Source organism: Castor canadensis, chromosome 8 (genome assembly GCF_047511655.1).
Source record: "Castor canadensis chromosome 8, mCasCan1.hap1v2, whole genome shotgun sequence".
NCBI classification, from domain to species: Eukaryota; Metazoa; Chordata; class Mammalia; order Rodentia; family Castoridae; genus Castor; species Castor canadensis.
Genome location: NC_133393.1, coordinates 41,444,472 through 41,460,862, shown reverse-complemented (window position 1 = coordinate 41,460,862; position 16,391 = coordinate 41,444,472). Strand labels below are relative to the sequence as shown.

Here is a 16,391-nt window from a genome sequence, read left to right as displayed (position 1 = left end):
TAGGTATGTGTGCAAACTGCTGGTGGACAAAATGTGTGCACTGTCTTTCCTCTCAGCACAGCAGAGACACTGATGCCCTGACTCAGAGACTGTTCAGACTGCCTGGGCAAGGGTGGAAGGCTGGGAACTCCCTCCAGCCTGCCTGTCAATACTATGTCTCCTAACTATTCCCAAAGGGAATTAAGGACCTACCATCACAAGCTTCCAAAGGAAACTGGCAGTCTGGCCTTTTCCAACACGAAGCATCCATGTCTCTAGAACTACAGTACCATGGCCTAAAAATGCAAGAGCCCTCATTCCCAGTCAGTGGAGACGACAACTCCTAAGAGGTTGGGCTCAAAGGTTAAATTCGTCTGGTTTTACCACATCAATTTTTATCAACCTAGGACACCTCTGAACATGCTCTAGTGAACACCCTCACCCTCAATTCATCCAACCACTCCCGCCATCCCCCAGCAGAGAATAAATAATTCCAGGTGATTGTCACATCTCTAACCTCACACTAAACTAACTCACAGCGGAAAGAAACAAACGACTCCAGCAGGCCACCACAGCTGCTGACAGTAGATACACAATCGCCTCCAGGAAAACTGGAGACACGTGTGCGGTCCTTTATTCAGACATTTCTGGCTGCGCACTCGCTTCTGGAGGCGAGTACGCATCAACACACTCAGGCTCTACACACACTGCTAGGGAACAAGTTTTCTCTCCCCTAGGAGCAACCCATCGCTTATTCTCGGCCTCTGATCCACCTGGTTCCAATCCCTGGAATCCACGCCTCCCTACAACCTCGCGCCACACACGTGGGAAAGCGCGTCCAGGTGGTGCCAGGAGGCAGGAGAGAGAAGCGTGGAGGTGGGGAAGGCGGGGGATTGGTAAACTCGGGGAAGGATCTCAGATCTCTGGGGCAGGGCAGATGCAGTGTAAGCTTCTGTGATGCGGAGAAGGCGAGAAGAGAAAGGCAGCCAGGAAGGAACCGAGAGAAGTCTGGAGGGAGGGGGTCACTCACCCAGGGTCTTGACGGCGATCTGCCTGGTGAGAGGCGGTGGCAGATTGATGCACACCAAGTCCACGTCCTGATGCAACAGCACCTCGTCAATGCGGCTGGTGTAGAAGGGGACGCTCATCTCCTTGGCGAGCTCCTCAGCTTCTTCCTGCGTGCGGCCCCACAGCGCCTTCACCGCGAAGCCCTCGTCTTTCAGCAGCGGGATGATGACACGGGCCGTGAGGCTGGTGCCGAACACGCCCACCCCGGGAAGCATGGCTGCTCAGGTCCGCTCGGTTCTGCCTCGGCTCGGATCTCTAGTGCAACACGCGCACACACACCTCCCTAGCCAGTCCGGCACCAGGCTCCAGCAGCCGACCTCACCTTTCGCCAGTTGCTGAGCACCGGGCAAGGCGCCCAGGTGCCGAGGGCGCACCAAGCTGCAGGCGAATCAGGCTCGGAGCGCCTCAGTGCCGCGACTGCTGCAGTGTCCACCACGCGGGGTCCCCGTCCTTCGCGGAGGCAGTGGTGGCAGGGACTCCCCCAGGGTGCGCGAGGCCCCAAAGCCCCTCGGAGCCCGGGCTCAGGCAGCGCTCCGGCTGCAGCGCCGGCTGGCACCGTGCGCCTAGCCGAGGCCGCTCCATTGCCGGTTCATCCCCGCGCCCGCGTCGCCGCAGCCCTGGACCAGCTCTCTCCTGTGTCGTTTGCGCAAGCGGGCGAGTTGCACACACGATCCTACACCCTGCCAGAGCACAGATCGCTCAGCTGCGGGTTCTCCTTTCTCCCCCGCTCTGGGTTCGGAATGAAATAACCCAGCCGCCACCAGGAGGCCGACTAAGGATGCAACTAGCAGCGCGCCAAGCGCGGATCTCGAGCTGCAGCGCGGCAGCGGTGGTCACCACCCGGCGCCAGCCTCCTCATTCTGCTGCCATGTTCGCTGAATCGCAGCGCCGCTCGGGCAGCCTCGGCCCCAGGCCGGCTCGGGCTCCGGGATCCCGCGGGGACAAGGGCGGAGTTGGCGAGTTTGGCTGTCAGCCGCCCGGGTTCCTGCACCACCCTCGCAGCAGCGCCGCGCGCCATTGGCCACCGCGCGCAGCCCCCGCCCCTGCCGCGGCCGCCAGCGGCTCCCGGTGCGCGCTGCGCCGGGGCCCGGGGCAGCCCAGCCTGACTCCTCCTCAGCCCCGCCTCGCTCGCCTCCTGCCTCTCCGCTCCTTCCCTTTCTTTGCCCTGGCCGCCTCCTTCTCCTCCTTGCTGAGCTCCAAGCCCCGCCCCAAGCAAGCAAATAAATCCATCAAAGCAGGGCGCGCCCTAATAGGCTGGTAGCCCGATCCCTTGGAACAGAGCAGTGGGCGAGATGCCCCAGGAGACGAAGGGACCCTGGCAAGGTTTGAACAGCAGGTAATTACATCCTCCGCGTCGGGAGTGTGTCCTACGTGCAGGACACCATGCTAGGGAAGCTTCCCAGACATTTTCCCTTTAATCCTCGCACTATCCCTTAGGTTATTGGACACCCGTTTTACCGATGCTGAAAATGAGCTCCGGGGAATCTAAGGGACTTGCTCAAGGTGACACACATAAACCACGCGCCTAGGATCGCAATCTAGACTCCAGATCTTGGGCGCTGAACCCGAGTTCTGTCTGCTGTTTAGCAAGCTGGTTCCAATGCGGAGCAAACCCGACTCCCCCCCCCACACACACACACCCCGGTGCGCGCACAGTCCAGCTGCCTTCCTAGCAGGCTCGTCTGGATGGGTTCTGCTTTCCCCCAACCCCAGGGTTTTGCCCACGTAGACGGTGTGGTGCTGGCGGCTACAACTGGGTCTCCAAAGGGACTGCATGTGGGTCTCGCACCTGCCCCTTCTAGACGCAGGTGTAGCTCTGGCCAAATGGCATGCCTACCTCTCAGTCTCTGCTCTGGCTCTGATCCCCACCCCTTCTTGAGACCCTTACTGTGCCCAGCTTGTCTCCTAAGAGCCAGGAGCCGCTGGAGCTGTAGGGACCCTGAGCCTCTGTGGTTTCCCAACATAGCCTCAGCACCTATCATATGGCCTGCCTGATAGATGTTCAATAAACATTGCCAAAGAGACAAATGGATATTCATTTGATGCCTGTTTTGCCCCTACTTGGTGCTGCGAGGGGAACCCAAAGCTGAAAGACACTGGGAACTGTCCTCTAGCTGATTGTGTCTGAAAAGGTCATGTCTTGTCATCCTTTTCGCCTTCAGCACTCAGCTCAGTGTAGCACGTGGTCTGTTTCAACACAATCAACACAAGAGTGGAAAACTTAATTTTTGCAAGCATTTAACACAACTTGTAACAACTGGCAGTGAAGCTGAGCACTAGAGAGAGCAGAATACCAAAAAGCCTGTGTGTGATAATACCGGGAGGAGTTGACCTCAGGACACTGGAAGAAAGGACATAGCTTAGGGGTGATGCGCTGTGGCCTGAGGAGGGCTGAGACAAAAGGGGTGTTGCCATCAATACTGACAGGCTTCTTCTGAACACAGGTTTTGTAAGAACCAAAGCAGGAATGCCTGCAGGGCAGGACGGTGCTGGCAAGCAGTGTGGCTTAGTTGGCCAGAAGCAGAGCTGCTGGGGTTAATTTCTGGGCCTGCCATTTATTGGCAGTGGGACCTGAAACAAATTACTTGCCTATCTCTGTCAGTTTTGGGTTTGTTTTGCTGGTACTAAGGTTTGAACTCAGGGCCTTGCGCTAGCTAGACAGGCGCTCTATTGCTTGAGCCACACCTCCAGCAACAAATTGCTTCTCTGTGCCACCCATGCATCTGTAAAATGAGTATAAAGTATATTCTAAATAGATTATGAGGTCCTGAGAATGGTATCTAGTACACATATAGAAATGTTGTATATAGATGTATATAATATATTCTAATTGTTTATTGTATTATTACATATAACCTACTTAGATGCTCTATATAAATGTTAACCTGTATATGTAACCTATATAAACACTATAATAAATGTGAAATAAATGTGGAGACTGGTCCTATTATCAGTGTCATTCCTTGATGTGAGAGCAATAACTCCTCTAACAGATGGAGTTTTCTTTGTGTTCTTTTGCAGGGAACTCTACCCTAGCCTCAGTGTGGCTAAAAAATGGGTATTGGCTCTACATAGCACTCCCCCCCGCAAAAAATCCAATTTGATTCACGTTAAAAATGTATAAAACAAACATTATTATCCCCACACCATAGAAGACAAAACTAAATCCTGGCAGCAACTCAAACTTACATGTCTGAAACAACCCTGCCCCGAGACCATTCCTCTCTCAATAACAACTGGCATCACCAGTCTACCAGTTGGCTGCAAACCATGAAGCCATCCAGGTTTCCCCTTTATTCCAAGACATTCTACAGCCAATCTGGTGCAAAATGCATGCAGAGGCTAAGCCTTTCTCCCCATGCCCTCAGGGGAGTGTCCCAGTCACCATCAATATGGGGACCACTGTTCTCACCACTGTTCTTCCAACATTGTTCCTCACAGCCATGGTCTCTCTCTGCTCAGCAGCCAGAGTGAGCCTTTAAAAAGTAAGTCACATGAAGTCCCACCAGCTCCACACCTACCATTGAATTCCCATCACGCTTAAACTCCGAAGTCCTCAGGATACCTGAAGGGCTCTGCCTAAGCCATAGTCTTGCGTATTTCACTGCCTTCCACTTATTGCCCTATAAGCCTCATTCCAGCATGTTGGTCCTGCACTGTGCACCATGCAGGCTGAGCCTACACTTATCTCTTTGAACTTTTTCTTCACTGTGCCCCTTCCCCACGCACGCACACACATGCACGCACACACAATGGGGCTCACTGCTCACTTTACTCAAGCCTGTGCTCAGATGTCCCCTTGTCAGATTGCCTTGCCTGACCATCTCATCTGAAATGACACCTGTCATGTTTGCTTCCTTTATCCTTGCTTCACACTGTATTATATGCCTTTTTGTCATCCATTTGCCTAACAGATTAAAAACACTGAGATCAGAAGGGTACACGTCTCCTTCACTTTTTAAATTGTACATGGCCTTCACTAGGCAATCTGTGTTGAATGATGGCTCACACATTCTAACCGTGACTTGTGGTGGGAATTGTGTGTGTTAATGCTCACATTATGACAGTTTTAATGAGTTTGAGTGTGTCCCCCAAAGTCTCGTGTTGAAATTCAGTCACCACCGTGAGGTATTTACAGGGAAGAAACTCACTCCAACATAGTGTGTAGAGAGATTAGTGTTAGATAAGGTCATGAGGGCAGAGCCCCATGGTTGAATCCTGGTAGCACGTGTGTGTATGTGTTACAGAGTTGTAAACCCAGGGCTTCACGCTTGCTAAGCAGGTACTTTACCACTTGAGCCACTCCACCAGCCCTGTTTTGTGTTGGGTATTTTCAAGATAGGGTTTCTCGAACTATTTGCCCAGGCTGGCTTCAAACCTCGATCCTCCTGATCTCTGCCTCCTAAGTAGCTAGGATTACAGGCGTGAGCCACCAGCACCCAGCTTCCTGTAGCTTTATAAGGAAAGACTAGAAGAGACACACATGTGCACTCCTCATTTCTTGCCAATGATGCTCGACTCCTCCTGGGGACTCTGCCAACAAGAAGGCCATCGCCAAATGTGGGCCCTCACCCTTGGACCAGAACTGTGAGCCAAAATAAACCTCTTCTCTTTATATTCACCCACTCTGTGATATTGGATCATTAGCATCAGAAAACAGACAATACAGTTAATATTTATAAAGTCTTTAGAACTATGCCAAGTGCTGTGTGCAAGAATTCTTTGGACACTGGAGATGCCAGTCTGAGCAAGGCAGGGCCCAGTCCTCAGGGTGCCCGTGCTTGGCGGCCTGCTGGTTGAGGACATGAACTGACATGGCAGGATGAACCAAGCGAAGGGGCCACAGGGGCTGACTTGGGAGCAGAGGAGGCCTTGGAACTCAGAACAGGGAGCCTTGGAAGGTGTATAGGATCCAGGGTTTGAAAGACTTGTTGGTAGAAAAGAGAGGAAGAATGTTCTAGAAGACAGAGGGAGGCTCTCCTTGGGGTAACTCAAGGTGGAAGGGCCTGTGTGGAGATGATCAGGACATAACAGGGACTCACTGGAAGATTTAAAGCAGGGTGAATAATCAACTTGGCATTTTAGAACCACCATCACTCAGCCTCCAGTCTGGAGGGCAGCTTTATGAGGGGGGTGATGACCTCTGCAGTCACCCCAGAGTGAAGGAGGGGGCTAGACAGAGGTGGCAGCTGACAGAAGGAAGAAGCAGGCACAGAATGGAAGCTCAGACAGGAGACTTCATGAGAGCAAGAAGAGGGACTCTCCCACTGATTGGACATGGGACTTGTCAGCAGGGGACGGGGTGGCAGCTGGGTGCACAATTGTCCTCACTAGTTCAACAGGCCTTGATCATCTATCCCAAGCATGGGGTGTTCTGAACTGTCCTGATGTAGCCCTTGAAGGCACAGAGCAGTGTGCAGGAGAATCAGAGAACACGGCTCACATTCCTCACCTGCAGCAGCTACATCCCACCCATACAATCCGACTTTTTGTTGTTGTTGTTGTTTTGTGGCTTTTTTTTTTTTTTGCAGTACTGGGGTTCAGAACTCAGGCCCTCATGCTTGCTAGGCAGGCACATTACCACTTGGGCCACCCTGCCAGACTTTTGTGTGATGGATTTTTTTGAGATAGGGTCTCACTTTCATTTTGCACAGGCTAGCCTCAAACCACAATCCTCCTGATCTCTGCCTCCTAAGTAGCAAGGATTGTAGTAATGGAAAACTGAGCATCATACTCCTCATTCCATGATGTGACGGCCACCTTCTACTACTAGCATGTGGGTGATTTTAGGCCATTTGAATGTCATTTAACATAATTGTCACATTATTCCAATGTTTAAGACATTCCAAACCTTTTAGAAATAAAAATAGGATTTTTTTTTCTTGTCACAATAATTTAGTTAAATGATAACTTTAAAATACTTTCCACTGTGAAAGTCATTTATATATACTACAGAAATTTCAGGAAATGAGATGACCTGAACCGTAATCTCTCCATCCTGACAAGGCTACTGTAAGCAATTCAGTTTACTTGCTTCCACAATTTTAGGAAATAGGCTAATATTTTAATGAAACCTAAAAGAGAAAGTTTTGCGATTTAGGTTTGGGGGTTTTTTGTTCTTTTTGACACAAAGTGAAAATAGGCTTTAGTTATTTTTAGTTGAGTATCCATAAATACCCTGTGTCCTTATAAATCTTAATATCGATGGAATGACATAACTTTGCCCTTTGCAGAATTATGTCTTTGCCAAGTTGAAGAGTGGGAACAGTTAAGGCAGCTAGCGTCCTACCCGGCAGTTCCAATACCCACAGCACTGAGATTTGTTCCAGAACGTGCTCACAGGTGTTGAGGTTTTAAAAAGTACTCACCGGTCATTATGTTTTCCCCCCTTTGCTTCTGTTTTTTTTAGGTTCAAAATAGCTGCCACTTACTGAGTGCTTGCCTTGTATGGGCACTACACTGAGGACTATGAATACTTGAGTTCTCGTAGCTCTTCTAGGGAGATACAATTAGTCCCATTATTACAGATAAAGAAACTGACTTTAAAACGTAACTTCCCTGAAGTTGTAAAGGCAAATATTTGACATAAATCTTCTGACACACACACACACACACACACCAGGGAAGCACACTACACCCTCCTGAGCAGGGTCACAAGAGCTGCCACCCAGGTCAGGAAAAGCAGTGCTGTGCTTCTGCTGCTAGCTTATCATCCCTGCCCTGGACGTCTCCAGCAACCTCCTGACAGAACGACACTCGTGCCTTTACCTCCTCCTACCCAAAGTAATCCAAGAGCTTTTAAGAGCAGCAGGCATGAGCTAGGTGTATGGCTCAGTGGTAGATCACTTGCCTAGCAAGCGTGAGGCCCCGAGTCAAACCTCAGTATCACAAATAAATAAACGAATACAGTAAAAGCAGCAGGCATGATGCTGACTTGTTTAATACCATCAGTGCTTTTCCAGCTGCACTTACGATGTATTCGAACCTTGAGCATGACCTAGGAGCTCTATGTACAGCTCTGCTGCTTGTCCATCCCCTGCGCTTCTGACCCAATGCCTCCCCTGCTCCAGTCACACCAGCATCCTCTTGATCCCTCAGGCTTACCTGGCTCTTTCCCACTTCTGGTCATTTGCACTATCTGTTCCCACTTCTAGGAATTTTCTTCCTTCTGCCCTTCATTTTCCAAGCTTTTGGTCTTTTAGGCCCAATTCAGATGCTGAATCCCCCTACCCTATTGAAGGTAGCAGCCTTTCTGACTCCCCCAACAACGGTTCACCTCCAACATCACCCGGTCTAACTCCATTCACAGCACTCACCACAACTTTTGAATTTGCTTCCTTGTTCCTTGGTCTTCCCAGCTGGAATGTAAGCACCTTGGGGTAGGGAGTTTTATTGGTTCATTTACTGCTACATCCTCTACCCTAAATAGTACTTAATACCTTACTGACAGACAGCAAGACTTTGTTGAATGAATAAATTAGCCACACAGGCATTAAAACATTTTCTAACATCAGGTAATAATATGGAAATATATAGCCTACAATTAGATTTAAAAGGCCCAAATAGGACTGGAGTTGTGGCTTAAGTGGTAGAGTAATCGCCTAGCAAGTATGAGGCCTTAAGTTCAATCCCAGTACACTAAAAAAATTAAAAAGGTAAAATAATATTGTATGTATAATATTACAACTATACATGGTCCTGACTTTGGATGGTTGACTTCTGTATTTTTGACTTACAATGATGCAAAAGTACTATTCATGTAGTAGAAACCATACTTCAAGTTTGAATTTGGACCTCTTCCTGGGCCAGCAGTTTGCAGTCCAATCCTCCCTGGTGACATTGGGTAGTGGCAGTAATCACAGGTCCCACTCAGCACCGTGATTGTGAGGGGAAACAACCCACACTCCACACACTTACGTGTGCTGTTTTTGCCAGTGTTTTTCTGTATATAATAAATTGCAAGAGATATTCAACACTTTAGTACAATAAACTTTGTGTTAAGTAATTTTTCTCAACTTGTAGACTAATTTTAAGTGTTCTGAGCACATTTAAGGTAGGCAAGGTTAAGCTGTGATGTTTGGTAAATTAAGTGCATTAAACACTTTTTTTTTTTTGGTGGTGGTGTTGGGGTTTGAAATCAGGGCATTACACTCACTTGGCAGGCATTCTACCACTTGAGCCACACCCCAGCCCCCAAAAAGAACATTTAAAAGTGTAAATAGACTAACAGTCCTGGCCTTATGACCTCAAATCATTTTCATCCTCAATCTCTGTTCAGGGTACTGTATGTGAACTCAGCAAAGGAAAGAACCTGTGTGTCCAGATGGTCACGAGTCCTCTGGATACCAAAAATAATTGTTGACTCAATGAGGTTTCTTATCTGTGTCACTTTCTGGGCCAACAAAGCACCATCCCCCATCGGTGGCTGCTGGAGTGTGGGGTTGGGCTCAGAGTACAGCGTTTCCCTTATCCCCAGGATGCAATGGGAGACATTCTGTGAGTGTACTGAACCCTATATATACTATGTTTTTCCTATACTGTACAAATATGCTTATGATAAAGATTATAAATTAGGTACAGTTAGAAATTAGTAATAACTAATAATAAAACAGGACAATTATAACAGCATGCTGTAGGAAAAATTATTTAACACTTATGCATCATTTGTTTCTGGAGTTCTCCATGGAAGAGGCTCAGGCTGAGGTTGAGCATGGATCAGTGTGTGGCTAAGGAGAGGTCACTGCACATGCCTAGGTGTATAGACATCACAGGAGGTCGTGTGCAAAATCAGAGCTTCTGTTCTTGCCGTGTGAAAGTCATCAGAGTAGTTGCCCTTCTCCTGTGCACAATGTCCCTGCAGTAATGCTGGTCATTGTAACTTTCTGCTACCTTCATTGGCCAGGTGAGGTGTGTGAAGGGCCGTGACATAATCGCTCTATAGATACATGGGAAACAAGTATGCTACTCTTTCTGGAAAGATCAATAATCACCTAGGAAAACTATTTAGCTTCCCAAATCATTAGCATACTGCTTATAGACACACATTTAGCACACCTGAAAGAGAAAATTGTTAAAAAAAGAACCCTTTGCAATTGTCTGGCAGAAAGTATTTGAATTTTTAATTTGCATTTGAGAGAGGAACGATAAGGCCTTTGCAATTCAAATTAAGAAAATTTCATCACATTATACTCCATGAATATGTTTAATTATTATGTGACAATTAAAATTTTTTAAATAATTTAAATAAAATATTTTAAAACAAAGAACTCTATTCTAGTCCCTTGGCTTCTGGTTTAAAGTCAAGTCAGATAAAATAATGTCTGTTCCATTTTAAACCCATCTCACCTGTTTATTAATTGAGACAACATTCAGAATCCAAGCTCAATCATTCCACTCTAAGTTTCTACACAGTGATGCCATACATGGACTGTGGCCCTTTTGACTAATTACATAGTCAAAAGGAGGCCACCCAAAGGTTTGAGAGACTCAGGGACTGGTCTTAGGTAGAGGTAATGGACTAAAGTGTGGCCTGGGTGGATAATGGCAGAGAGAAGGTTTCTTCAGCACAATGAGAAACCATTCATTCATTCAAAGAGTCAAAATACTGAACATCCTATATTGCATGGGTATCAAGCAAGAAGGACAAATGCCAGGATGCAGGGAGCTAGATCTGGGAGGTCCCCTGAGGATGTATCAATGCTCTACTGCTGGATGGTAGCTGGACCTAGCAGGTCCAGGAGAGAGGTCTGAGAGGTGGGATGACAAAGAGCCCCTCAAAGCTCAGGGCAGCAGTAGAACGTTTCAACTAACCACAAAACCTGACTGGTCAAGTGAACATCAGCTGACCAGCAAACCTATGTTCACCTGCTCATTGCCACCTGGGCTGTCCAGTTTTCTGAGTTGCTTTCTGGGAAAATAAAGCTAAAAAATTCCATTCTGTCTCTTAAAAAGCTCATGGCTTTGTACATACCATAGACAAGCAAACAGGTCATTAAAATATAGGGTACAAAGACAAAATTATAACACAATTAAAGATGGTAATTGACCTTCATTCACGATTCCACAATCAGGCAACACCTAATTTTATAAAACAGAATGTGTTCTAGTAAGCTAAGCAGAGGAGATTGGTTTATAGAAAGAAAAGGGCCAAGGAAAGCAGAAATAGAGAATGAAAGCAGGTTGGTCATTTTAAGGTTACTTTCCTTGTAATGGTTAAAGCAGGGGGACTCCCGCTCCTCTCTCTGTGTTCCTTGGAAGGTCAGATAAATGACTGCGCTTTCAGGCTTAGTGGTATGGAACTTCAACATGAGTTTCCAGACAGGTTTGCCATAGTGGGTCTAGTGGAGAAGCTTAGTGGAACCCATGACCTCCTGTAAGTTGTATTTGACAGCAGTGACTGAGAAGCACAATCATGGTGAAAGCTAGCTCTGTGAGAGTCTCTCTCTCTCCATTTTCATTCCCTCCTTTCACCATGCCACTGCTGCCTTGGTGTCCCAGGTGACTGTTCATCTCTGACTCTGGAGCCCTTTCTCCCTTTCTGATGAGGCCAAGTTCTTAAAAGTTAGACTCTGGATATATAGGGAACTTAAAAAACTAAATTCTCCCAAAACTAATGAACCAATAAAGAAATGGGCAAGTGAACTAAACAGAACTTTCTCAAAAGAAGAAATTCAAATGGCCAGAAAACACATGAAAAAATGCTCACCATCTCTAGCAATAAAGGAAATGCAAATTAAAACCACGCTAAGATTCCACCTCACCCCTGTTAGAATAGCCATCATCAGCAACACCACCAACAGGTGTTGGCGAGGATGTGGAGAAAAAGGAACCCTCTTACACTGTTGGTGGGAATGTAGACTAGTACAACCACTCTGGAAAAAAATTTGGAGGCTACTTAAAAAGCTGGACATCGATCTACCATTTGATCCAGCAATACCACTCTTGGGGATATACCCAAAAGACTGTTACTCCAGAGGCACCTGCACATCCATGTTTATTGCGGCACTATTCACAATAGCCAAATTATGGAAACAGCCAAGATGCCCCACCACTGACGAATGGATTAAGAAAATGTGGTATCTATACACAATGGAATTCTATGCAGCCATGAAGAAGAATGAAATGTTATCATTTGCTGGTAAATGGATGGAATTGGAGAACATCATTCTGAGTGAGGTTAGCCTGGCCCAAAAGACCAAAAATCATATGTTCTCCCTCATATGTGGACATTAGATCAAGGGCAAACACAACAAGGGGATTGGACTATGAGCACAAGATAAAAGCGAGAGCACACAAGGGAGGTGTGAGGATAGGTAAGACACCTAAAAAACTAGCTAGCATTTGTTGCCCTTAATGCAGAGAAACTAAAGCAGATACGTTAAAGCAACTGAGGCCAATAGGAAAAGGGGAACAGGTACTAGAGAAAAGGTTAGATCAAAAAGAATTAACCTAGAAGGTAACACCCACGCACAGGAAATCAATGTGAGTCAATGCCCTGTATAGCTATCCTTATCTCAACCAGCAAAAACCCTTGTTCCTTCCTATTATTGCTTATACTCTCTCTACAACAAAATTAGAAATAAGGGCAAAATAGTTTCTGCTGGGTATTGAGGGGCGGGAAGAGGGAGGGGGCGGAGTGGGTGGTAAGGGAGGGGGTGGGGGCAGGGGGGAGAAATGAACCAAGCCTTGTATACACATATGAATAATAAAAGAAAAATTAAAAAAAAAAGACTCTGGGTCTTCTCTTCCAAACAATAAATGTTTATTATGAAACCAATACATTTTAGAGAGACTCTTCACCAAACAAAGATAGTTTTTTTCTTCCTTCCTTCCTTCTTTCCTTCCTTCCTTCTTTCCTTCCTTCCTTCCCCTCCCTCCCTCTCTCCCTCTGTCCCTCTCTCCCTCCCTCCCTTTCCCTCTCTCTCTCTCTCTCTCTCTCTCTCTCTCTCTCTCTCTCTCTCCAGGGCCTTCTACATGCTAAGCACATGACCCGCCATTGAGCCACAACCCCAGTCTTTTTGCCAATACATACTCTTTAAGCCCACCAACATTCACACACTTGACCCTTTATTAAGCCATAAAGGAAATCACAAGAAATTCCAAAGAAGTGATGCAGTGATGCACTACATCATGTGCTTCCACCACAATGCACTGAAAATAGAAACCAACCGTAGAAATGTGTTCTGCCACCCATAAGGCTGATGATTAAAAATATCCTAAGTAATCTCTGGATTAAAAAGGGAACTATGATGAAGGCAAAAATATTTAGAAATGAAACAGTGAAGTTATTCATATAAAAATATAGGAGATATAGCTAAGAATCATACCCAAGGGGAAATTTAGAGTTTAAATACATCCTTTAGATAACAACAGAGATTTGAAACTTAATGAATTAAGTAGTCAACTTAATCTAGAAAGAGAAAATGACAGAGTCCAGGAAAAAGCCAGATGTGGTGGTGCAGATCTGTAATCCCAGCTACTAAGAAGGTTCACCACCTTCTGAGGGTCATGGTCCAAAGTCAGTCCAGGGCAGAAGCAGAAGACTCTATGTCAAAAGCAAACTAAAGGCAAAAGGACTGAGCATGCCTCAGTGGTGCAGCGTGAAGCCCTAAATTCAATCCCCAGCACCTTCCCCAAAAAAGAAACTTAGGAAGGAGAAAAAATCCAGAAGAAAAGAGAAATAAATATAAAAGCAAAAAATAGAATAGATGGTAAAAATTATCAATAAACCCAAAATGTTGCTATTCAAACGACTAATAAAATAGACAATGATCTGGAAAGATTGATTAAGATCAAAAGAAAAGGAAAAATGAGTGACAAAAAACTATAAACAAGTTCTTGCCTAGAGTTTTGAAAACTTTCATAAAATGAACTTTACAGAAATATATAAATTATAAAAGACACAGAAAATCTGCATATGCAGATAAGTATTAAAATAACTGAATGACTAGTCAAATAACTCAAGGAAAAGCAAGAGGTTCAGAAAAATTTACACACAAATTTAACCAAACCTTTAAGGAATTATCAATTCCTATTTTAACCAAATAGTTCCAGAGAGTAGAAAAAAGAGAAAAGCTACCTAATTTTATTAGGTTAATATAAGTAGATAAAGACAGCATGTATTTTATTGGGTGAGGGCAATAAAATGAATTAGTTCAAACCCCAAATAAATTAATTCAAGCCCTGAACTCAGGGCTTCAGGCTTGAGAAACAAGCACTCGTAGACTTGACCTGCCATTAGCCTGAACCCAACCCTCCTTTTGTACACTTCTCACCATCGCTGGGATGACAGGTACGTACCACCGGCACCCAGCAGCTTTTTTTTTTTAAACAAGTAAAGAAAATTATAGGCCAACATAATTTATGAATCTAAATGTAAGAATTATAAATTTAAAACTAGCTAATCTAATATAGCAATACATAATTCTGTAGGGTTTATCCTACAATAATATATATGACTCAGTGTTAGGTGTATTAAGTTACTCTAAAATATTAAGACATGAAGGGGTGAATTCAAATATGATACATCTGATATACTGTAAGAATTCTTGTAAATGCCACAATGTACCCCCACCCAGCACAACAATAAAAAAATAAGATAAAATATGAAGACATTAAAATTAGGGAAACCATATGATTATTTCAACAAATATGAGAAAAAGTAAGGAATAAAATTCAACACAATTATTTAAAAGCTAACTTAGAATAAACTTTAACTTGATGAGGATATTTCACACTAACCTATCATAATATCTTAACTATTGTGAAAATTCAAACACATTCCCATTAAATTCAGGGTACACATTGTCACTGCTATAATCCAGTGACAAGGGACAAGGAAAGAAGAGCCAAAAGAATCAGAGAGAAAGATGACAAGGTTGTTGTCTACTTGCACTCTAAGAGAATCTTTGGACAAAGTATTAGAGAGTCCATTGAAAACACTAGATATAAAATAAAACTCAAAGCCTTATGCCATCAACAAACTATTAGAAAATGTATGCCAGGTACTGGTGGCTCAGGCCTGTAATCCTAGCTATTCAGGAGGCAGAGATCAGGAGGATCGAGTTTCAAAGCCACCCTGGGCAAATAGTTTGCAAGACCCTATCTCAAAAACATCCATCACAGAAAAGAGCTGGTGGAGTGACTCGAGGTGTAGGCCCTGAGTTCAAACCCCAGTACCACAAGAAAAAAAAAAAAAAAGAAAGAAAGAAAATGTAGTGAAGAAAACATTTTCATTCACAATAGCAATAGAAATGATATTGACCTGACATGTCTGATGTGATCACTACTATACATGTATTGAAATATCACACTGTAGCCAAGCATGGTGGCTCAAGCCTGTAATCCTAGCTACTCGGGAAGCAGAGATCTAGAGGATGACAGTTTGAGACTAGCCTGGGCAAAAAGTTCACAAGACCCCTTCTGAATCAATGGCTGGGCATGATGGCATGCCTGTCATCACCAGCTACATGGGCAAGCACAAATAGGAGGATCATGATCCAGGCCCACCCAGGCATAAAGCAAGACCCTATCTCAAAAATAACAAATACAATGAGTGCTGGGGGTGTGGCTCAATTAGTAGAGTACCTGCATAACAAGCATTAGTCCCTGAGTTCAAACCCTCCTACCACCAAAAAAAAAAAAAAAAAGAAAGAAATATCACACTGTAGCCCATAAATATATACAATTACTACATACCAATTAAAAATAAACATTTAAAAAATACTTTAAAGAAAAGAAATGATGGTGATCCTGAAAAATAAGAAATAAATGAGAGCATTAGAGGAAAAAAATAAAAAGGTTTTGCAAAAGAAAAGTGAGCAGCTGAAAAAGAAAGGCTTGATGAAACTGTAAGTTCAATATAAGAATAAGGTAACTTTAAAAAACAAATACAAGGGAAGGGGGAAATCTATCTATCAATTATCTATTGGTGTACAAAAAAATCTCTCCAGTGCACAGTGGTTTAAAACCACCATAGTGATTCTGGGTCTGGAATGGGCTCTGCTGGACAGTGCTGCTGTTCTTGTCTGTGATCGTGTGGCAGCTACTCTCAGCCTGGGCAACAGGATGGCTGAGCTCATGTCTTCCTCTAGCAAATATGCAGCTCCAGCCTCACCTTCCCCACCTTGTATCTCCATGGGATCTCGCTAGGAGGGAAGTCAGCAGAATACTCAGAGCACCAAGAAAATAAAAGCAAAAGCTCACAGGAGTACAATTTAGGAAAGAAACTGACATCATTTTAGGTCTGTTTTATCTAACTGTAAAGTCAGAAGCCCAGCTTAGGCTCAAGGGAAGAACCAAGGGTTGTACACAGGAGGTGTGGGTCATGAGTGGCCTACCAGCAC

The 16,391-nt window shown here is 45.0% G+C and overlaps 1 protein-coding gene across 1 annotated transcript in view; it reads right to left on the bottom strand.

Moving 5' to 3' along the window:
- The window catches only part of Gfod1 (Gfo/Idh/MocA-like oxidoreductase domain containing 1), a 110,947-nt gene extending 108,953 nt beyond the window's left edge, over positions 1 to 1,994 (bottom strand). Inside the window, exon 1 of the mRNA XM_020162388.2 lies at positions 1,010 to 1,994. Coding sequence (XP_020017977.1) covers positions 1,010 to 1,262 — 253 coding nt within the window. The 5' untranslated portion in view covers positions 1,263 to 1,994. The remainder of the gene's footprint in view (positions 1 to 1,009) is intronic.
- Between the last annotated feature and the right edge of the window lie 14,397 nt (positions 1,995 to 16,391).